The sequence below is a fragment of the Cyprinodon tularosa genome, unplaced genomic scaffold (assembly GCF_016077235.1).
Source record: "Cyprinodon tularosa strain WSP-4 unplaced genomic scaffold, ASM1607723v1 ctg727, whole genome shotgun sequence".
Lineage (NCBI taxonomy): Eukaryota > Metazoa > Chordata > Actinopteri > Cyprinodontiformes > Cyprinodontidae > Cyprinodon > Cyprinodon tularosa.
This window is the reverse complement of record NW_024039482.1, coordinates 314,011-337,146: the sequence shown is the minus strand read 5'-3', so window position 1 is coordinate 337,146 and position 23,136 is coordinate 314,011. Positions and strand designations below refer to the sequence as shown.

General features: G+C 52.9%; 1 protein-coding gene across 41 annotated transcripts in view; it reads right to left on the bottom strand.

The window, feature by feature from the left end:
• The window catches only part of clasp1a (cytoplasmic linker associated protein 1a), a 57,433-nt gene that overhangs the window by 12,496 nt on the left and 21,801 nt on the right, over positions 1-23,136 (bottom strand). For 11 of the 41 annotated variants that reach the window (XM_038269278.1, XM_038269289.1, XM_038269279.1 and 8 more), the window contains exons 13-33: positions 21,640-21,775; positions 21,497-21,567; positions 21,172-21,231; positions 20,524-20,601; positions 19,868-20,035; positions 19,692-19,738; positions 19,290-19,460; positions 16,548-16,571; positions 14,992-15,099; positions 14,567-14,593; positions 12,124-12,285; positions 6,725-6,829; positions 5,673-5,735; positions 2,873-2,976; positions 2,760-2,783; positions 2,276-2,520; positions 1,914-1,977; positions 1,215-1,217; positions 978-1,141; positions 540-618; positions 318-461 (exon numbers count right to left, since the gene is read on the bottom strand). In XM_038269278.1, the coding sequence (XP_038125206.1) occupies positions 318-461; positions 540-618; positions 978-1,141; positions 1,215-1,217; positions 1,914-1,977; positions 2,276-2,520; positions 2,760-2,783; positions 2,873-2,976; positions 5,673-5,735; positions 6,725-6,829; positions 12,124-12,285; positions 14,567-14,593; positions 14,992-15,099; positions 16,548-16,571; positions 19,290-19,460; positions 19,692-19,738; positions 19,868-20,035; positions 20,524-20,601; positions 21,172-21,231; positions 21,497-21,567; positions 21,640-21,775 (2,047 nt within the window). Of the gene's footprint in view, positions 1-317; positions 619-977; positions 1,142-1,214; positions 1,218-1,913; positions 1,978-2,275; positions 2,521-2,759; positions 2,784-2,872; positions 2,977-5,672; positions 5,736-6,724; positions 6,830-12,123; positions 12,286-14,566; positions 14,594-14,991; positions 15,100-16,547; positions 16,572-19,289; positions 19,461-19,691; positions 19,739-19,867; positions 20,036-20,523; positions 20,602-21,171; positions 21,232-21,496; positions 21,568-21,639; positions 21,776-23,136 lie in introns of all 41 variants that reach the window. The other 30 variants (XM_038269286.1, XM_038269314.1, XM_038269320.1 and 27 more) reach the window with 19 other exon arrangements.

Sequence of the window (23,136 nt, the reverse complement as noted above, 5' to 3'; positions counted from 1 at the left end):
ACGGGTTACGGGCCGGAACACAAACCGCAGCAGAACCACACATCTGGAGAACGGGTAGCATGGAGCGGAGGCAGCAGCGGTTGGGGAGGGGGGCCGCTCTAAATGGGTCCGTACCATCAGCGGGGTACCATAGAAGCTTCTGATAACCCCGCCCACAGCAGGAGGCCAGGGGTTCTGACCCGGAGATGGTTCTGGGTGCAGAACCACCTCTGCTGTTCTACGACGTTCTGAGCGTTAGAACCAGAACAGAACCTCACCTCTGCTGGGAACGACCCTGAGGCCGGAACATGAATCATCTCAGCTAACATCATCCTCACCTTCCTCACATCAGAGCTTTTGGGTTCAGTGGTCCAAGTTATGATGCGGGAAACCGCCAGCCGAGTCTCGCTGGAGTTCACAAAGTCTGTGGGGTCCATTTGCAGAGCCAGAGACTCGATGTACTTCAGGATGGCCACCTTCACCTGCGGACCACATGTCAATGAATCCAAGAGCAACAGGAAAGCAGCAGCAGCCGCTCCCCACGGGCGCCACCATCTCACCTTGAGGTTTGGCGTCTGGGTCTGGTCCACGATGAACCTCATCAAGATGTTGAACTGCTGGTCGAATGGAAACGATTCCCTGGGAAAGGAAAACACAGGAATCAGCTGTTTGCACCGTAGTCCAGCTTCCCATAGGATCCAATGCTAACAAAGCCCTGAAGCTGGTATCTGATTCCGTTTGACTGAACCTCAGCCTCAGTCAAACCTTTTCTGAGACCAGCATCTAAAACTAGAACCGATCCAGATCCAGGTTCTCTAGAGGCCCAGCTTTATCTGGTGAAGCTCAGGGCGGAGGACTCGGACTAAAATGACTAAACGTGTCTCTAGAAGCCGCTGCACCGTCGCTGTTCTTCCAAACCTAGCCTGAGTTCTGGAGGACCCTCATTCCTCCCTTAGACTAAGAAGTTCTGCCTCCATCAGCTGATCATCATGTCTGACCTGGTGACATCCAGAGCCTTCTGGACCTTAGCTTGGACTGAGCCCAGCAGGTCGGCCCCCATCTTCTTCAGCAGCTGTGTTAGAAGGACAAACAGCCAGTCCTGCAGGTCCTCCTTGTGCACCGTGACAAAGTCCAGCAGAGTCTCCAAGAACATGCTGAACACCTGAGAGCAGAAGAAGAGCCGTCAGAGGGATGGAAGCCCAGGAAGGAACCGGACTGAGAGCTCCAGGACTTACCCTCTGATGACGGAGCCACGGCAGGGCAGGCGACAGGAGACACACCGTTAGTTCTGGGAACATCTACAAACATCTGGGAACATCTACAAACATCTACAAACATCTGGGAACATCTACAAACATCTGGGAACATCTACAGACATCTGGGAACATCTACAAACATCTACAAACATCTGGGAACATCTACAAACATCTGGGAACATCTACAAACATCTACAAACATCTGGGAACATCTACAAACATCTACAAACATCTGGGAACATCTACAAACATCTACAAACATCTGGGAACATCTACAAACATCTGGGAACATCTACAAACATCTGGGAACATCTACAAACATCTGGGAACATCTACAGACATCTGGGAACATCTACAAACATCTGGGGACATCTACAAACATCTGGGAACATCTACAAACATCTGGGAACATCTACAGACATCTGGGAACATCTACAAACATCTGGGGACATCTACAAACATCTGGGAACCTCTACAAACATCTACAAACATCTGGGAACATCTACAAACATCTACAAACATCTGGGAACATCTACAAACATCTGGGAACATCTACAAACATCTGGGAACATCTACAAACATCTGGGGACATCTACAAACATCTGGGAACATCTACAAACATCTGGGAACATCTACACACATCTGGGAACATCTACAAACATCTGGAAGGTTCTCTACCTTACTGTGAGGGTCTGCAAACATCCTGGTGAAGATCTCACAGAGTCTCTTCAGCTCCACTCGGCTGCAGAGACAAGAACAAGCAGCCAATCAGAACTCATCACTAACACACAGGCCCCGCCCACTGGGAGCTATCTGGGAGCTAAAGTGGGAGTTGAACTGGGAGATAAACTGGTAAATAATCTGGGAGCTAATCTGACAGTGGATCTTCTATTGGATCAGCTGGAGCTCCTCAGGAGCATCCAGGATTCTTCAGGCAGGATGTTCAGAGTTAAATCATGGAGCTCTAATTAAATTCTAAACGATTTTCCCACATTTTTCCCAGGAAGCCTTGAAAGTATGAGATTGAAACTTCCTTCCACCTCAGGATTCTTTGGCTCTTCAGGAGGGTCTGCAGACCCAGCAGGCCCTCCTTGCGCTCCGACCAGTTGGAGCTGGCGCAGTGGTTCAGGACCTCGGCCACGTCCTCCGTTTGCCGCAGGTAGTGGGGGAGGCCCCCGTTCCTGGAGCTGTAGGAGCGCTCTGAGCAGGCGCTGGAGGCGTCGCTGTTGGCGTCGTCATCAGAGTACATCCCAGGAGACTCGTACCGCCGCCGCAGCGGCTTCCTCTGCAGCACAGAAGAAGAAGAAAACTCATGAAACATGAGGTCTGGAAAATGAGATGATCTGAGAAGCAGCATGCAGCCTGTTCCTAGAAATAACTCCTGTTCTTTAGAAAATACATCCAGATAAAGATGTTTTCACAAAGGAGCAGATTTAATGCAATCATGGCAGAGAGGATGTGAAGGGCAGAGAAATGAGACGAGAGCGATGAGGCAGGCAGACCAACAGAGAGGAACCGATCTACCTTGTTCCTGGAGTCTCCTAACAGCTGAAACAGGAACCCAGAGGAGAGAACGCACGTTTAAGGAAGGAAGAACGTAAAACAGGTTCCTGATCTGGAAGAAGAGGGAATCTCACCAGAGCGTCCGCCACCGCCGCCTCCACCTCTGTGCCGGTGTTCAGAACCCGCATGGCGTTCACCGACGCAGAGATCCTCGCCTGGTGGATCAAACCGTAGCGATCTGGGAAAAGAGCCACGAAGACTATTATAGCTTCTCCTCTGAGGGAACCCGGTTCCCCTCAGAGAGAAACCGGGTTCCAACAGAGGAACCGGGTTTCCCTCAGAGGAACCGGGTTCCCTCTGAGAGGTACCAGTTTCCGACAGAGGAACCGGTTTCCCTCAGAGGAACCGGGTTCCAACACAGGAACCAGTTTCCCTCAGAGGTACCGGTTTCCGACAGAGGAACCGGTTTCCGACAGAGGAACCGGTTTCCCTCAGAGGAACCGGTTTCCCTCAGAGGAACCGGGTTCCAACACAGGAACCAGTTTCCCTCAGAGGTACTGGTTTCCGACAGAGGAACCGGTTTCCGACAGAGGAACCAGTTTCCGACAGAGGAACCAGTTTCCGACAGAGGAACCGGGTTCCAACAGAGGAACCGGGTTTCCCTCAGAGGAACCGGGTTCCCTCAGAGAGGAACCGGTTGCCCTCTGAGAGGTACCAGTTTCCGACAGAGGAACCGGTTTCCCTCAGAGGGACCGGGTTCCAACAGAGGAACCGGGTTTCCCTCAGAGGAACCGGGTTCCCTCTGAGAGGTACCAGTTTCCGACAGAGGAACTGGTTTCCCTCAGAGGGACCGGGTTCCAACAGAGGAACCGGGTTTCCCTCAGAGGAACCGGGTTCCCTCTGAGAGGTACCAGTTTCCGACAGAGGAACCGGTTTCCCTCAGAGGAACCGGGTTCCAACACAGGAACCGGTTTCCCTCAGAGGAACCGGGTTCCCTCCGAGAGGAACCGGTTTCCAACAGAGGAACCGGGTTTCCCTCAGAGGAACCGGGTTCCCTCCGAGAGGAACCGGTTGCCCTCTGAGAGGTACCAGTTTCCGACAGAGGAACCGGTTTCCGACAGAGGAACCGTTTTCCAACAGAGGAACCGGGTTTCCCTCAGAGGGAACCCGGTTTCCCTCAGAGGAACCGGGTTCCCTCTGAGAGGAACCGGGTTCCAACAGAGGAACCGGGTTTCCCTCCAAGAGGAACCGGTTGCCCTCTGAGAGGTACCAGGTTCCAACAGAGGAACCGGGTTTCCCTCAGAGGGAACCCGGTTTCCCTCAGAGGAACCGGGTTCCCTCTGAGAGGAACCGGGTTCCAACAGAGGAACCGGGTTTCCCTCCAAGAGGAACCGGTTGCCCTCTGAGAGGTACCAGGTTCCAACAGAGGAACCGGGTTCCAACAGAGGAACCGGGTTCCCTCTGAGAGGTACCAGTTTCCGACAGAGGAACCGGTTTCCCTCAGAGGAACCGGGTTCCAACACAGGAACCAGTTTCCCTCAGAGGTACTGGTTTCCGACAGAGGAACCGGTTTCCGACAGAGGAACCAGTTTCCGACAGAGGAACCGGGTTCCAACAGAGGAACCGGGTTTCCCTCAGAGGAACCGGGTTCCCTCAGAGAGGAACCGGTTGCCCTCTGAGAGGTACCAGTTTCCGACAGAGGAACCGGTTTCCCTCAGAGGGACCGGGTTCCAACAGAGGAACCGGGTTTCCCTCAGAGGAACCGGGTTCCCTCTGAGAGGTACCAGTTTCCGACAGAGGAACCGGTTTCCCTCAGAGGAACCGGGTTCCAACACAGGAACCGGTTTCCCTCAGAGGAACCGGGTTCCCTCCGAGAGGAACCGGTTTCCAACAGAGGAACCGGGTTTCCCTCAGAGGAACCGGGTTTCCCTCAGAGGAACCGGGTTCCCTCCGAGAGGAACCGGTTGCCCTCTGAGAGGTACCAGTTTCCGACAGAGGAACCGGTTTCCGACAGAGGAACCGGTTTCCCTCAGAGGAACCGGTTTCCGACAGAGGAACCGGTTTCCCTCAGAGGAACCGGGTTCCCTCTGAGAGGAACCGGGTTCCAACAGAGGAACCGGGTTTCCCTCCAAGAGGAACCGGTTGCCCTCTGAGAGGTACCAGGTTCCAACAGAGGAACCGGGTTCCAACAGAGGAACCGGGTTCCCTCTGAGAGGTACCAGTTTCCGACAGAGGAACCGGTTTCCGACAGAGGAACCGGTTTCCCTCAGAGGAACCGGTTTCCGACAGAGGAACCGGTTTCCCTCAGAGGAACCGGGTTCCCTCTGAGAGGAACCGGGTTCCAACAGAGGAACCGGGTTTCCCTCCAAGAGGAACCGGTTGCCCTCTGAGAGGTACCAGTTTCCGACAGAGGAACCGGTTTCCGACAGAGGAACCGTTTTCCCTCAGAGGAACCGGTTTCCGACAGAGGAACCGATTTCCCTCAGAGGAACCGGGTTCCCTCTGAGAGGAACCGGGTTCCAACAGAGGAACCGGGTTTCCCTCCAAGAGGAACCGGTTGCCCTCTGAGAGGTACCAGGTTCCAACAGAGGAACCGGGTTCCAACAGAACAGAGGAGCTGGTTTCCCTCAGAGGAGAAGCATTAGCATGCGCTTACAGCTAAACATCTTATTTCATGTGTTTCTTCTCCTAAACAGGAATAATTCAGGCATCAAACAGGTAAAAACAATGGAGCAAACCAATAATAATAATAAGTTTAACTTTGGACATGAAGTTCAGGTCTGAAAAAATGAAAACGATGAACCAGGAGCTTCTTCCTGACATGCTGGGATGGAACACAAAGCAAAGCTTCAAACTGAACCACCAATAAAAAAAATAAAACCACCAAACTGGAGACGAAACCACAGACTGGGACACGGAGGACATGCAGGTCACCTGACTGGCCGTGGGCGTCGGCTGTGGACAGGGCACTGGTTGAACGGGAGTGACGGCGGGAGGCTGCGGGAGGACAGGAGATGTGGGCCACGTCCAAAACACCGGGTCACAACCAAAACCTCCTACTGATGACCTCACACTAACTAAAAACGGCTCTTAGACTCATTTGACCTTTGACCTCCAGTCCGAGCTCCTCTCCTGCTTCATTCTGAAGGTTGGTTCCTGTTGCTCCGACATCGGATCAGAGACAGAACCCAGAGTGGGAGGAGTCCAGACACAGCATGTACAGGGTCGGACTATTTTCAAAAACTTTGTGAATATCCTAAACTACAACTTTAAAACGTAGAAACCTGCCGGCAGAATATGTTGGCTTTTATTATCCTGCTGCCTGCAGTTTGTAGCACAGAGCTGAAAAACGCTAACATCTACTTCCAGCCGCCACCAACAGGAGGGGAAAACCCTGGAGAGGCGAGCGGGCCTGAGGCAGCTGCTGCTGGGGATTCCCAGTGACAGCGCAGCGCCGGTATGTGGGGGTCTGAGCGGCTCCCACAGAGAAATAATCTTTGAAGGCAGGATGGTAATCTGGATGAACTGACTGCACAGACCATGTTTTCAGGAGGACTTTCTCACTTCAACATAGATTCTAACTACTTTCTACCCGCTGATCACAGCTAATATAGCAAAGCTGCTCTCTGGCATCGAACACAGGAGCAGCAGAAGCATCTGGACTCACTTTACTGGACGGCTGACCTGAATGAGGACCAGAGATGAAGCAGCAGAAGCTGCTTTGCTGTGTGAACGTAGCCTAGCTTAGCCTAGCTTAGCCTAGCTTAGCCTAGCTTAGCCTAGCTTAGCAGAATGAGCAGCAGCTCATTGCTGATGTCTGCTGCCATGACATCAGGAGCTGCTGAAGGTCAGATCTTCATCTGGTCAGAACCATCAGGATGGATTCTCTTCCTCGCTTTAGTTAAACAGCATTAGGTTGTTGGTTTGAATTCCATCAGAGTAAAACCTGGGAGAAGAGGCGGTTCCTGCGTCTGAATCGTACTCACCCAGAGGAGCGAAGCCCCGAGCGGGGCTGGTGTCGCGGCTGCTCTCGCGACTCGTGTCGCGACTGCAGCCCTGACTCATGCTGGGGCGGGGGATGCGGCTCCGGGCTGGTGTGTGGGAGGAGAGAGCAGCAGGAAGAAGAGCTTTAGCACACGGACTGGAACCAGTTAGGACAGGATGGAGGACAGCAGGAGGACAGCGGGAGGACAGCAGGGGGACAGCGGGAGGACAGCGGGAGGACAGCAGGGGGACAGCGGGAGGACAGCAGGGGGACAGCAGGGGGACAGCAGCAGGAAGAAGAGCTTTAGCACACGGACTGGAACCAGTTAGGACAGGATGGAGGACAGCAGGAGGACAGCGGGAGGACAGCAGGGGGACAGCGGGAGGACAGCGGGAGGACAGCAGGGGGACAGCGGGAGGACAGCAGGGGGACAGCAGGGGGACAGCAGCAGGAAGAAGAGCTTTAGCACACGGACTGGAACCAGTTAGGACAGGATGGAGGACAGCAGGAGGACAGCGGGAGGACAGCAGGGGGACAGCGGGAGGACAGCGGGAGGACAGCAGGGGGACAGCGGGAGGACAGCAGGGGGACAGCAGGGGGACAGCGGGAGGACAGCGGGAGGACAGCAGGGGGACAGCGGGAGGACAGCAGGGGGACAGCAGGGGGACAGCGGGAGGACAGCGGGAGGACAGCAGGGGGACAGCGGGAGGACAGCGGGAGGACAGCAGGGGGACAGCGGGAGGACAGCAGGGGGACAGCAGGGGGACAGCAGCAGGAAGAAGAGCTTTAGCACACGGACTGGAACCAGTTAGGACAGGATGGAGGACAGCAGGAGGACAGCGGGAGGACAGCAGGGGGACAGCGGGAGGACAGCGGGAGGACAGCAGGGGGACAGCGGGAGGACAGCAGGGGGACAGCAGGGGGACAGCAGCAGGAAGAAGAGCTTTAGCACACGGACTGGAACCAGTTAGGACAGGATGGAGGACAGCAGGAGGACAGCGGGAGGACAGCAGGGGGACAGCGGGAGGACAGCGGGAGGACAGCAGGGGGACAGCGGGAGGACAGCAGGGGGACAGCAGGGGGACAGCAGCAGGAAGAAGAGCTTTAGCACACGGACTGGAACCAGTTAGGACAGGATGGAGGACAGCAGGAGGACAGCGGGAGGACAGCAGGGGGACAGCGGGAGGACAGCGGGAGGACAGCAGGGGGACAGCGGGAGGACAGCAGGGGGACAGCAGGGGGACAGCAGCAGGAAGAAGAGCTTTAGCACACGGACTGGAACCAGTTAGGACAGGATGGAGGACAGCAGGAGGACAGCGGGAGGACAGCAGGGGGACAGCAGGGGGACAGCGGGAGGACAGCAGGGGGACAGCAGGAGGACAGCGGGAGGACAGCAGGGGGACAGCAGGAGGACAGCAGGGGGACAGCAGGAGGACAGCAGGGGGACAGCGGGAGGACAGCGGGAGGACAGCAGGAGGACAGCAGGGGGACTACGGGAGGACAGCAGGGGGACAGCATGAGGACAGCGGGAGGACAGCAGGGGGACAGCAGGGGGACAGCAGGGGGACAGCAGGAGGACAGCAGGGGGACAGCAGGGGGACTATGGGGGGACAGCGGGAGGACAGCAGGGGGACAGCAGGAGGACAGCATGAGGACAGCGGGAGGACAGCAGGGGGACAGCAGGGGGACAGCAGGGGGACAGCAGGGGGACTACGGGGGGACAGCAGGAGGACAGCAGGGGGACAGCAGGGGGACAGCAGGGGGACAGCGGGAGGACAGCAGGGGGACAGCATGAGGACAGCGGGAGGACAGCAGGGGGACAGCAGGGGGACAGCAGGAGGACAGCAGGAGGACAGCAGGAGGACAGCAGGGGGACAGCAGGAGGACAGCAGGGGGACAGCAGGGGGACTACGGGGGGACAGCAGGAGGACAGCAGGGGGACAGCAGGAGGACAGCAGGAGGACAGCAGGGGGACAGCAGGAGGACAGCAGGAGGACAGCAGGAGGACAGCAGGGGGACTACGGGGGGACAGCAGGGGGACAGCAGGGGGACTACGGGGGGACTACGGGAGGACAGCAGGGGGACAGCATGAGGACAGCGGGAGGACAGCAGGAGGACAGCAGGAGGACAGCAGGAGGACAGCAGGGGGACAGCAGGAGGACAGCAGGGGGACAGCAGGGGGACAGCAGGAGGACAGCAGGGGGACAGCAGGAGGACAGCAGGAGGACAGCAGGGGACAGCAGGGGGACAGCAGGAGGACAGCAGGGGGACAGCAGGAGGACAGCAGGGGGACAGCAGGGGGACAGCAGGGGGACAGCAGGGGGACAGCAGGAGGACAGCAGGGGGACAGCAGGGGGACAGCAGGAGGACAGCAGGGGGACAGCAGGAGGACAGCAGGGGGACAGCAGGAGGACAGCAGGAGGACAGCAGGAGGACAGCAGGGGGACAGCAGGAGGACAGCAGGGGGACAGCAGGGGGACAGCAGGAGGACAGCAGGGGGACAGCAGGAGGACAGCGGGAGGACAGCAGGAGGACAGCAGGAGGACAGCAGGAGGACAGCAGGGGGACAGCAGGAGGACAGCAGGGGGACAGCAGGGGGACAGCAGGAGGACAGCAGGGGGACAGCAGGAGGACAGCAGGGGGACAGCAGGAGGACAGCAGGAGGACAGCAGGGGGACAGCAGGGGGACAGCAGGAGGACAGCAGGGGGACAGCAGGAGGACAGCAGGGGGACAGCAGGGGGACAGCAGGGGGACAGCAGGGGGACAGCAGGAGGACAGCAGGGGGACAGCAGGAGGACAGCAGGGGGACAGCAGGGGGACAGCAGGAGGACAGCAGGGGGACAGCAGGAGGACAGCAGGAGGACAGCAGGAGGACAGCAGGGGGACAGCAGGAGGACAGCAGGGGGACAGCAGGAGGACAGCAGGGGGACAGCAGGAGGACAGCAGGGGGACAGCAGGAGGACAGCAGGAGGACAGCAGGAGGACAGCAGGGGGACAGCAGGGGGACAGCAGGAGGACAGCAGGGGGACAGCAGGGGGACAGCAGGGGGACAGCAGGAGGACAGCAGGGGGACAGCAGGGGGACAGCAGGAGGACAGCAGGAGGACAGCAGGAGGACAGCAGGAGGACAGCAGGAGGACAGCAGGGGGACAGCAGGGGGACAGCAGGAGGACAGCAGGGGGACAGCAGGGGGACAGCAGGAGGACAGCAGGGGGACAGCAGGAGGACAGCAGGAGGACAGCAGGAGGACAGCAGGAGGACAGCAGGGGGACAGCAGGAGGACAGCAGGAGGACAGCAGGAGGACAGCAGGAGGACAGCAGGGGGACAGCAGGGGGACAGCAGGGGGACAGCAGGAGGACAGCAGGGGGACAGCAGGGGGACAGCAGGAGGACAGCAGGAGGACAGCAGGAGGACAGCAGGAGGACAGCAGGAGGACAGCAGGAGGACAGCAGGGGGACAGCGGGAAACAAAGGTTCTGATTGATCCAGACGGAAACTGTTCAAATGTTCTGATGTTTGCAGAAAAACTGGGAGAAGCTCTCAGCAGGACGCTCCTCCTTCTACAGCAGCCATTCTCAACCTTTGGGTCCCGGTCGCCATATTGGGAAAAATATAGATACAGAAATCTAGCTTCTGACCGCGCGGCAGGGAGGCTGGTCTCTAACCAGCTCTATTTCTAATAACCAGTTACCGTCAGCAGGAACCCAGCAGGTAAACTGGGAGGGTCGCGACCCAAAAAGGTTGAGAAGCACTGATCTAGAGAACAAACCAGGAGGTCCACCAGAAAATGGAGAAGAATGACGGAACAGAGAGAAACAGAACTGAAGCTCAACCAGCATCTACAGAACCCAGCGGTGTTCTACGTTAGAACCCAGCGGTGTAGGGTTCTAGAACCTAGCAGTGTTCTAAGTTAGAACCCAGCAGTGTAGGGTTCTAGAACCCAGCAGTGTTCTAAGTTAGAACCCAGCGGTGTTCTAAGTTAGAACCCAGCAGTGTAGGGTTCTAGAACCCAGCAGTGTTCTAAGTTAGAACCCAGCGGTGTTCTAAGTTAGAACCCAGCAGTGTAGGGTTCTAGAACCCAGCAGTGTTCTAAGTTAGAACCCAGCAGTGTTCTAAGTTAGAACCCAGCAGTGTAGGGTTCTAGAACCCAGCGGTGTTCTACGTTAGAACCCAGCAGTGTTGGGTTGTAGAACCCAGCAGTGTTGGGTTGTAGAACCCAGCGGTGTTCTACGTTAGAACCCAGCAGTGTAGGGTTCTAGAACCCAGCAGTGTTCTAAGTTAGAACCCAGCAGTGTAGGGTTCTAGAACCCAGCAGTGTTGGGTTGTAGAACCCAGCGGTGTTCTACGTTAGAACCCAGCGGTGTAGGGTTCTAGAACCTAGCAGTGTTCTAAGTTAGAACCCAGCAGTGTAGGGTTCTAGAACCCAGCAGTGTTCTAAGTTAGAACCCAGCGGTGTTCTAAGTTAGAACCCAGCAGTGTAGGGTTCTAGAACCCAGCAGTGTTCTAAGTTAGAACCCAGCGGTGTTCTAAGTTAGAACCCAGCAGTGTAGGGTTCTAGAACCCAGCAGTGTTCTAAGTTAGAACCCAGCAGTGTTCTAAGTTAGAACCCAGCAGTGTAGGGTTCTAGAACCCAGCGGTGTTCTACGTTAGAACCCAGCAGTGTTGGGTTGTAGAACCCAGCAGTGTTGGGTTGTAGAACCCAGCGGTGTTCTACGTTAGAACCCAGCAGTGTAGGGTTCTAGAACCCAGCAGTGTTCTAAGTTAGAACCCAGCAGTGTAGGGTTCTAGAACCCAGCAGTGTTGGGTTGTAGAACCCAGCGGTGTTCTACGTTAGAACCCAGCAGTGTAGGGTTCTAGAACCCAGCAGTGTTGGGTTGTAGAACCCAGCGGTGTTCTACGTTAGAACCCAGCAGTGTAGGGTTCTAGAACCCAGCAGTGTTCTAAGTTAGAACCCAGCGGTGTTCTACGTTAGAACCCAGCAGTGTAGGGTTCTAGAACCCAGCAGTGTTCTAAGTTAGAACCCAGCAGTGTTCTAAGTTAGAACCCAGCAGTGTAGGGTTGTAGAACCCAGCAGTGTTGGGTTGTAGAACCCAGCGGTGTTCTACGTTAGAACCCAGCAGTGTTCTACGTTAGAACCCAGCAGTGTTGGGTTCTAGAACCCAGCGGTGTTCTACGTTAGAACCCAGCGGTGTTGGGTTGTAGAACCCAGCAGTGTTGGGTTGTAGAACCCAGCGGTGTTCTACGTTAGAACCCAGCAGTGTTCTACGTTAGAACCCAGCAGTGTTGGGTTCTAGAACCCAGCGGTGTTCTACGTTAGAACCCAGCGGTGTTGGGTTCTAGAACCCAGCGGTGTTCTACGTTAGAACCCAGCAGTGTTCTACGTTAGAACCCAGCTCGTACCGAGGCCAAGTCTGCTGGGGCTGCTCTCCCGGCTGCATCCCTGGCTGCGGGGGATCCTGCTGCGTCTGTCTGGCGCCGGAACCGGTGGTGGCGTGGTTCTGGGGATCCGGCCGTAGCTGCTCTGGCCCAGAAGTTTTCCTGGAGAACTGGATCGACTGCCGGCTGTTGGAGAGATGACAGACAGGCTTTAAATTCAGCAACACTACAGATAGAACGACCCAGAGACAGACAGGGAGAACGCAGAGGAACCTGAAGAACCAGGGGAACCAGAGGAACCAGTGATAATAGAGGAACCAGAGGAACCAAAGGAACCAGAGGAACCAAAGGAACCAGGGGAACCAGAGGAACCAGTGATAATAGAGGAACCAGAGGAACCAAAGGAACCAGAGGAACCAAAGGAACCAGGGGAACCAGAGGAACCAGTGATAATAGAGGAACCAGAGGAACCAAAGGAACCAGAGGAACCAAAGGAACCAGGGGAACCAGAGGAACCAGAGGAACCTGAAGAACCAGGGGAACCATGGGAACCAAGGGAACTAAAGGAACCAGAGGAACCAGGGGAACCAGAGGAACCAGGGGAACCAAAGGAACCAGTGAAACCAGAGAAAGCCAGGGGAACCAGAGGAACCAAAGGATCCAGAGGAACCAAAGGAACCAGGGGAACCAAAGGATCCAGAGGAACCAAAGGAACCAGGGGAACCATGGGAACCAAAGGAACCATGGGAACCATGGGAACCAGAGGAACCATGGGAACCAGAGGAACCAGTGGAACCATGGGAACCAGAGGAACCATGGGAACCAGATGAACAATGGGAACCAGTGGAACCATGGGAACCAGTGAAACCAGAGGAACCATGGGAACCAAAGAAAGCCAGGGGAACCAGAGGAACCAAAGGAACCAAAGGAACCAGGGGAACCAGAGGAACCAGTGGAACCAGAGGAACCATGGGAACCAGAGGAACCAGTGAAACCAGAGGAACCATGGGAACCAAAGGATCCAGAGGAACCAAAGGAACCAGGGGAACCATGGGAACCAAAGGAACCATGGGAACCATGGGAACCAGAGGAACCATGGGAACCAGAGGAACCAGTGAAACCAGAGGAACTATGGGAACCAAAGAAAGCCAGGGGAACCAGAGGAACCAAAGGAACCAGGGGAACCAGAGGAACCAGTGGAACCAGAGGAACCATGGGAACCAGAGGAACCATGGGAACCAGAGGAACCAGTGAAACCAGAGGAACCATGGGAACCAAAGAAAGCCAGGGGAACCAGAGGAACCAAAGGAACCAAAGGAACCAGGGGAACCAGTGGAACCAGAGGAACCATGGGAACCAGGGGAACCAGAGGAACCAAAGGAACCAGGGGAACCAGAGGAACCAAAGGATCCAGAGGAACCAAAGGAACCAAAGGAACCAGGGGAACCAGAGGAACCAGTGGAACCAAAGGAACCATGGGAACCAGAGGAACCATGGGAACCAAAGGAACCAGTGAAACCAGAGGAACCATGGGAACCAAAGAAAGCCAGGGGAACCAAAGGAACCAGGGGAACCAGAGGAACCAGTGGAACCAGAGGAACCAGGGGAACCAGAGGAACCAAAGGAACCAGGGGAACCAGAGGAACCAAAGGATCCAGAGGAACCAAAGGAACCAGGAGAACCAGAGGAACCATGGGAACCAGAGGAACCATGGGAACCAGTGGAACCATGGGAACCAGAGGAACCATGGGTACCAAAGAAAGCCAGGGGAACCAGAGGAACCAAAGGAACCAAAGGAACCAGGGGAACCAGAGGAACCAAAGGAACCAGTGGAACCATGGGAACCAAAGGAACCAGTGGAACCAGTGGAACCATGGGAACCAAAGGAACCAGTGAAACCAGAGGAACCATGGGAACCAAAGGAACCAGTGAAACCAGAGGAACCATGGGAACCAAAGAAAGCCAGGGGAACCAGAGGAACCAAAGGAACCAGGGGAACCAGAGGAACCAAAGGATCCAGAGGAACCAAAGGAACCAGGAGAACCAGAGGAACCAAAGGATCCAGAGGAACCAAAGGAACCAGGGGAACCAGAGGAACCAAAGGATCCAGAGGAACCAAAGGAACCAGAGGAACCAGGGGAACCAGAGGAACCAAAGGATCCAGAGGAACCAGGGGAACCATAGGAACCAGAGGAACCAAAGGAACCAGAGGAACCAGTGGAACCAGAGGAACCAAAGGAACCAGTGGAACCAGGGGAACCAGAGGAACCAGTGGAACCAAGGGAAACAGTGATAAAAGAGGAACCAGAGGAACCAGTGAGACCAGTGGAACCAGAGGAGAACCGAAGCACAGAGAAGCATGCAACAGCTGCAGGCAGACGGACAGAGGAGCAGGACGGCCCTGATTGGAGCACATGAGGAAAAAGGGGAGGAGCTTGAAGCAGATTGGATGAAGCTGAGGCCTTACCACTGACGGTATTGGCTGATCTGGATCCTGGATGATGGAAGCGACAGGCAGGACGACAAGGCGGAAATGGTGAGAAACAGACAAAACAACATGTTTGTTGATTTTACCCAGCATGCACTCTGGGGCGGCGTGACGATGTCCATCAGTTCAGTGCAGTTTCTATTCTCATTCCACTGTCACCAGTACAGAGCAACGACATTCACTCTGCATTTAACCCATTCTCCCCTTGGGGAGCAGTGGGCTGCCATGGTGCGGCGCCCGGGGAGCAGCGTGGGGTTAAGGGTCTTGCTCAGGGACCCAGAGTGCAGGCAGTGGGAGTTGAACTCAGAACCTCTGGGTTCCAAGCTCTACCAGTAGGCCTCAGTCAGCAGAGCAGAGCATGCATGGAGATGAAAGGAGAACATGGAGATCAAGCTCAGACTTACGCTGGGACTGGGAGACCACCTTGGCTCGACTGCGCCCCCTGCTGTCCACCACTGAGGGACTGGCTCCGCCCACGCTGCCTGAGCTCTGGCGTCTGGTACGGACACGACCTGGAAGAAGAAGAGAAGAACTTCTTCACCTAAACTGAGACACACCTGGAGTCTGTTGACCAAAGCATCTACCTGCGACCAAAGAAACAGACTGACGGACCGTCGGTCACAGACCGGGAGAACATGCCGGAAAACATCTTCATGAATCAAAGGAGGAGCTGAGGATGCAAGCTGGATCAGCAGGGAGAACGAGAGGAGGAGGAGGGCAGCATCAAGAACCATCTTTGATGTTAGCAAATCTGGAACGGGTTCTGACAGAAGGTCTGGACCGGGTACGGCCCGGGTACGGTCCGGGTACGGACCGGGTATGGCCCGGGTACCGACCGGGTACGGACCGGGTATGGCCCGGGTACCGCCCGGGTACGGTCCGGGTACGGACCGGGTACGGACCGGGTACGGTCCGGGTACGGACCGGGTATGGCCCGGGTACCGACCGGGTACGGACCGGGTACGGACTGGGTCTGGACCGAGTACGGTCCGAGTACGGACCGGGTACGGACCGGGTCTGGACCGAGTACGGTCCGAGTACGGTCCGAGTACGGACCGGGTACCGAAAGGGACGTTCCATCGTTCTACAGCAGACTGTCTGGTTCTCCAACTCAGAGCATCAGTGTTTCCGTCTGTGGGTTAATCCTGACTGACCCAGCAGAACCTGAGCTGCTGCAGGAACCATGCTACCATCTGGTACCGGTTCCATCTGTCCTGGTACCGGTTCCATCTGTCCTGGTACCGGTTCTGAGTCTAAGCATCCATTCAGGACGTAGAGGACTGCTTCAGCTTAATCAGTCAGAGGAAGGTTTTATCGTAGACTCTCACTGGTTTATTAGCCGTCATAAAATGTTAGCAGGAACAAACGGCGGCGCTGCTGCTGTCAGAACGTTTGAAGTTCTGATAAGTCGGGGCCAAAGGTCACCTGGCAAGAACATCACCAACAGGATGTTTCACAACCAGCCAAGAATAGCTCCTGGTGAGATAAGGACATAAAAATAAATCAGCTGGAGGAAGGAAGCAGTAGGAGGTGTTTATGAGTCTATCAGAGCCATTAAAGCTCACAGACTGACCCTAATTCTTCTACACCTCCACCTCAGAGAGTCCCTCTGCTTCTAAACCAACATCTCATCAGAACTTCTTTGGATTCTGAGGATCTGGACCTTCTCTGGAACAGAACATGTCCAGACGACGCAGACTCTCAGGAACGAAGACACCAAACACACAAACACCATCTGTGAAAGGACAGCGGAAACTGACCGCTGAAAGAAACAGAACAGGAGACGTTACAGAGGAGCAGGTCCATGCAGACAGTCCATGCAGAGGTCCACGGAACCACAGCGGCTCTGAGGAACCAGGGAGGGGAAGAGAAGACAGACCAGGAGAACACAGAGGGTCAGGACATCCAACAACAGACAGACGTCTCTACTTCCATCCTCCCACCAGACAGAGATCCTTACCGTCACTTTTACCAAGAACGCCGTCTTAAGACAGAGCAGGAGGAGAGGAGAACATGGTTAGCAACAGAACGTGTCAGATGTTAGCAAGAGAATGTGTCAGATGTTAGCAAGAGAACGTGTCAGATGTTAGCAAGAGAACGTGTCAGATGTTAGCAAGAGAACGTGTCAGATGTTAGCAACAGAACGTGTCAGATGTTAGCAAGAGAACGTGTCAGATGTTAGCAAGAGAACGTGTCAGATGTTAGCAAGAGAACGTGTCAGATGTTAGCAACAGAACGTGTCAGATGTTAGCAAGAGAACGTGTCAGATGTTAGCAGAACGTGTCAGATGTTAGCAGAATGTGTCAGATGTTAGCAAGAGAACGTGTCAGATGTTAGCAGAATGTGTCAGATGTTAGCAAGAGAACGTGTCAGATGTTAGCAGAACGTGTCAGATGTTAGCAGAACGTGTCAGATGTTAGCAAGAGAACGTGTCAGATGTTAGCAGAACGAACGTGTCAGATGTTAGCAGAACGTGTCAGATGTTAGCAGAACGTGTCAGATGTTAGCATGAGAATGTGTCAGATGTTAGCAGAACGAACGTGTCAGATGTTAGCAGAACGTGTCAGATGTTAGCAGAACGAACGTGTCAGATGTTAGCAGAACGAACGTGTCAGATGTTAGCATGAGAATGTGTCAGATGTTAGCAGAACGAACGTGTCAGATGTTAGCAGAACGTGTCAGATGTTAGCATGAGAACGTGTCAGATGTTAGCAGAACGAACGTGTCAGATGTTAGCATGAGAATGTGTCAGATGTTAGCAGAACGAACGTGTCAGATGTTAGCAGAACGTGTCAGATGTTAGCATGAGAACGTGTCAGATGTTAGCAGAACGTGTCAGATGTTAGCAGAACGTGTCAGATGTTAGCATGAGAATGTGTCAGATGTTAGCAAGAGAACGTTTCAGATGTTAGCAAGAGAACGTGTCAGATGTTAGCAAGAGAATGTGTCAGATGTTAGCAAGAGAACGTGTCAGATGTTAGCAAGAGAACGTGTCAGATGTTAGCAAGAGAATGTGTCAGATGTTAGCAAGAGAATGTGTCAGATGTTAGCAAGAGAACGTGTCAGATGTTAGCAGAACGTGTCAGATGTTAGCAGAAGGTGTCAGATGTTAGGCAGAGATCAGAGGGAGAAGATGAGAAGGTGTCAGGTGTCTGCATCACGGTGCAGCAGGAGGTTTAATGGTTTTCGTCGATCCACTGGAGGAAACTGAACCTTAATCAGAAAACTGGGCGCTCCGTTAGCTTAAAGCGCTGGCAGAAACCATGTTGAGCACTTTTCTGGGTTTCCATCAGCCTGAAGAAGCTCCACAGCCTCATTAGGCTCATTTATCAAAGGTGTCAAAATGGTTCCTGATGAAAGAACCGACTAATAACCCCAACAGTCATTAATAATCTGAGTCAGGCCCATAAAAGCCACTGATTACTGGAGGAATGTTCTCATAGTTCACTGACTCAGCTGAAGATAAATCACTGAACTCAGGGGTTTAATTAAAGCTCTGCTCTGATTGGATTAAAGGAAAAGTCGCTCATATTCAGAATCCAAACTTCTGAAAGTTCTTTAAATCTGAAATGATTCCATCCTGTTCAATAAATGATCAGTGTTTTTAATTCAGAGTAATTTTCATGTGAATGTGCTTTACTGGAGGCATCCATGTTTGTCAAAGAACACTACTGCCACCTACTGGTTAGTGACGTCACGGTGCGGTATCGGCTGTTGATCAAGTCCCAGTGCTGTATCTGGTGTTTGTCACAACGCGCTATTATCCAAGTCATCTTGAAAACATTCTTCTTCCAAATGTTGGCTACATATTACGGGTTTTTTCTCTGGCCAGAAGTTCGATGGCAAATCCTCCCTCTTCAAGTTGGCGATCCAACGACCAACCCGTCCGTGGAGGATCAGGAATCAGAAAGGTGGAATAACTCTTTTTTCCACTTTTACCCGATGTATTCCAGCATCCAGCTGCCATGCACGTGGGCATTGTCAGTTTCACTATAGCTCTGGTGAATTTCAATGGTGAAGTCCTCTGGAAATCTTCAATAATTGTTGTTGATTGCAGATGCGTCTAGTAGTTCCCATTGATTTAGCTTGGAAAGCGGGGAGAATGGCGCTAGGCTTACCGCACCGTGACGTCACTGCTGGAAGATGGCAGGAGGGAGGGGCTACTATATTTGGGCAAAGATGGCCGCTCCCAGACTCAGTGATCGCGATGAAAATTATTATTTTATTTTTCATACTGATTAACACTAAATTAATTAAATCACTTATCGCATATTAGTTTAGTATGGAAGAAAAACAGCCTCATTTTTTGATGAGTGAATTTTGAAAAATTTTTTAACAAATTAATTTCCTTGCTCTGAATTTTTATCTGGTAAAAAATCAGCTGTAAAAAGTGTCTGGAGTTCACCAAAGGTCAACACATTTGCAGTCGAACTTTTTACACAGAATTTTTACCAGAAAAAAATTCAGTGTAAAAAAAATTCAGTGTTTAAAATTTAGTGTTAAAACTTCGGCAGATTCCAATGAGCCTGTTTTCCTTCCATACTTTAGGTATAAATATTGATCCATTGATCATTTTCTCGCTGACCGGACGTCTTTAACAGGCGAACAATAATGGTTCCTTCATCAGGAACAGCCACTGGTCGCCATTCCTCTGATTCAACCCAAACATCTGCAGACAGAGGCGAGAAGAGGGGGGGTTTACCCAGAGAGGCGTAGGATCCTGGGGGAAGGGCGGCCGCAGAGCTGAACGGCGAGGAGGCGGGGACGCTGGACAAGCGGGACTTGGCGCTGGAGGCGGCGTTCACGTCGATGTCGCTACGGGAGCGCTGCAGGGACCCAGGTGTGGAGGAAACCCTGGTACCCACCAGTTTACCTGGAGGGGGACAGAGAGAGAGATGTGTACAGCTGATGGGGGGGGGGGACCTCTCTGATGTCTGGGCCTCCATCATCTTCTAGAAAGGTCTATGAAGGACCCTTCAGGCTCTCTGGAGCTCCTCCAGGAGGTCCAGGAAAGCTTCAGGGTTTTTAACAGGCTTGGCCCAGATTCAGCTAAAGGTTCTGAGGCTTTAGAAGTTCTGGACGGGCTCGGTCCAAACACACTTACTTCTTGAAATGCTGCCTCCAATCAGACTCTTCACAGATAAAGGTCGGCTGGAACAAAGCAGACGTGGAAGTTAGTTCAGGTGGAAGAACATTCTCCAGGATCCAGATTAAACATCTCAGTTACTAAACTAATAGACAGCAGGTAAATGAGGAGGGGAGCAGGACGGAGCTGCTTACTTCAGGCTCTCCTGGGAGGACGAGGAGGAGCGGTCCGACTGAGGCAGAGACACGACGCTGTCCGAGCTCCTCAGGTGAGACTGGAGCGCCTTCTGATAGGTGGACTCCAGCGCCTGGAACAGAAGCTCCGCCTCACGGCTGTAGTGGCCATGGAAACCCCAGTAACACCTGACACAGGTAGACCAGTTAACCAACAGGTAGACCAGTTAACCAACAGGTAGACCAGTTAACCAACAGGTAGACCAGTTAACCAACAGGTAGACCAGTTAACCAACAGGTAGACCAGTTAACCAACAGGTAGACCAGTTAACCAACAGGTAGACCAGTTAACCAACAGGTAGACCAGTTAAAAAACTATTATGTTAACAAGTTGACTTAAAGGTCAATTGCTCAGCTAACACTTTTAAACTGAGATGTAGACCAGAACCTGAAACAGATGAACCAGTTAACCAACAGATGAACCAGTTAACCAACAGATGAACCAGTTAACCAACAGCTAAACCATTTAACTAACAAGTAAACCAGTTAACCAACAGGTAAACCAGTTAACTAACACGTAAACCAGTTAACCAACAGATAAACCAGTTAACTAACAGCTTAACCAGTTAACTAACAGCTTAACCAGTTAGCCATAGCAGATCAGGCTGATCACATACTTCCTTGCGATGGACCTGGCCTCAGAGTCGGCATCATGGATTCCCTTCCTGATGGTCTCTGTCAGCAGAGCCACGTGCCTGGAGGGACATGGGAACATGATGATCAGAACTCTGGAGAAGATCGGGGTTCTGGAGGAGATCGGGGTTCTGGAGGAGATCAGGGTTCTGGAGAAGATCAGGGTTCTGGAGAAGATCAGGGTTCTGGAGAAGATCGGGGTTCTGGAGAAGATCGGGGTTCTGGAGGAGATCGGGGTTCTGGAGGAGATCGGGGTTCTGGAGGAGATCGGGGTTCTGGAGGAGTTAGCTGATAGATTTCGGATGTAGAACAACAATCTCCTGAAGGACCAGATCCTGCTCAGTCCCACTCCCTCCTCTCGTCTCCTCTTCCCGGTCGATGTGAACAGCCTCACGGTTTTCCTCCTGCTTTTTGACATCTCCCCTCCCGTTGTCATGGTTACAGGAGTAGGAATGTGTCTTTCGGCTGGAAGAGCCGATGATGAAGGAACCGGGAGGATCCATAAATTAATCTGGGCTCATCAGGAGCTCACCGAGCCGACGCCTTACTGACTCAAATGCCACCCTGGGAGGGAGGAGGAGGAACTCCTGATGAACGAGGAGCTAAGGAGCAGGAGGCCGTCCAGAACTTACCTCTCCAGCGTGTTGGTGTGCCACTCCTGCAGCATGAGGTCCAGGAACTCATAGCAGCGCCTGCAGGGAGGACAGAAAGAAGACGAGAACCTCTGAGCAGAGTTTACTGGAGGAGGAGGAGAGGAGGAGAGAGGAGGGAAGGAGAAGCAGGAGGAGAGGAGGAGCAGAACGATAAGAGGAAGGAAGGAGGAGAGGAGAAGAGGAGCAGCAGGGTGAGAAGAGGAAAGGAAGGAAGGAGACGAGGGGCATCAGGATGAAAGGAAGGAAGGAGATCAGGGACAGAGGGACGGAGGCGCTGCAGGAAGACGGTTAGAGGAGCTGGTACCTCCTGACAGCCACAGACTTGGAGGAGCAGTTACTGGTGATGATGGGGATGAGGCGGGGGTAGTGGGTGTGCTGAAAGAGAAACACAGGCTTTAGTGTTCGGGTCGATCAGCATCACGCCGTCCTCCTGGACCGCAGCCTCACCCGCAGGATGAGGCGGATAGCCGCCATCCCTGACGTGGCCATGACCTTGGCGCTGTTGGGTACCAGGTTCAGCAGGGTGGGCATGACGCTCTCCGCTCCGTGGTCAAATTTGTTGTGCAGCACCGAGGACAGATGCCTGGTGGAGACAGAGGGACAACAGGAGACGTGAAGGACGAACAGCGTCTCAGATAGAATCCATCCACATTAGAGCGAAGCAGAAACGCCTCAGTAGCGTCCCCACTCAGCCAGGGGTGCCAACACCGTGCCATACCTCAGGGACATCCTGAGGCTTTACAGGATAAAGTAGTAACATTACGGGAATAAAGTCGTAACACTACAACAATAAAGTCATAACATTACGAAAATAAAGTCGTAAGATTACGAGAATAAAGTCGTAACTCTACGAGAATAAAGTAGTAACACTACGAAAATAAAGTTGTAACAGTATGAGAATTAAGTCGTAACACTACGGGAATAAAGTCGTAACACTACTAGAATAAAGTAGTAACATTACGAGAATAAAGTTGTAACATTACGAAAATAAAGTCGTAACACTACAAGACGACATTATTCCCGTAGTGTTAGGACTTTAACACTACGGGAATAATGTCGTAACACTACTAGAATAAAGTAGTAACATTACAAGAATAAAGTTGTCACACTACGAAAATAAAGTTGTAACACTACAAGAATAAAGTCCTAACACTACGGAAATAATGTCGTAACACAACTAGAATAAAGTTGTAACACTACGGAAATAAAGTTCTAACATTACGAGAATAAAGTCATAACACTACGAAAATAAAGTCATAACACTACAGGAATAAAGTCGTAACACTACTAGAAAAAACTCGTAACATTATGAGAATAAAGTCATAACATTACGAGAATAAAGTTGTAACACTACGAGAATAAAGTTGTAACACTACGAAAATAAAGTTGTAACACTACAAGAATAAAGTCCTAACACTACGGGAATAAAGTCATAACACTACTAGAATAAACTCGTAACATTACGAGAATAAAGTTGTAACATTACGAGAATAAAGTTGCAACACTACGAAAATAAAGTTGTAACAGTACGAGAATAAAGTCATAACACTACGAGAATAAAGTCATAACACTACTAGAATAAACTCGTAACATTACGAGAATAAAGTTGTAACATTACGAGAATAAAGTCGTAACACTATGAGAATAAAGTTGTAAGCAATCAGAGATCAAAGATTAAACCCTGCAGCCCTTAGAGGTTAAACCCTGCAGCCCTCAGAGGTGAGAGGTTAAACCCTGCAGCCCTCAGAGGTTAAACCCTGCAGTCCTTAGAGGTTAAACCCTGCAGCCCTCAGAGGTCAGAGGTTAAACCCTGCAGCCCTCAGAGGTTAAACCCTGCAGTCCTTAGTGGTTAAACCCTGCAGCCCTCAGAGGTTAAACCCTGCAGCCCTCAGAGGTCAAACCCTGCACCACTTAGAAGTCAGAGGTTAAACTCTGCAGCCCTCA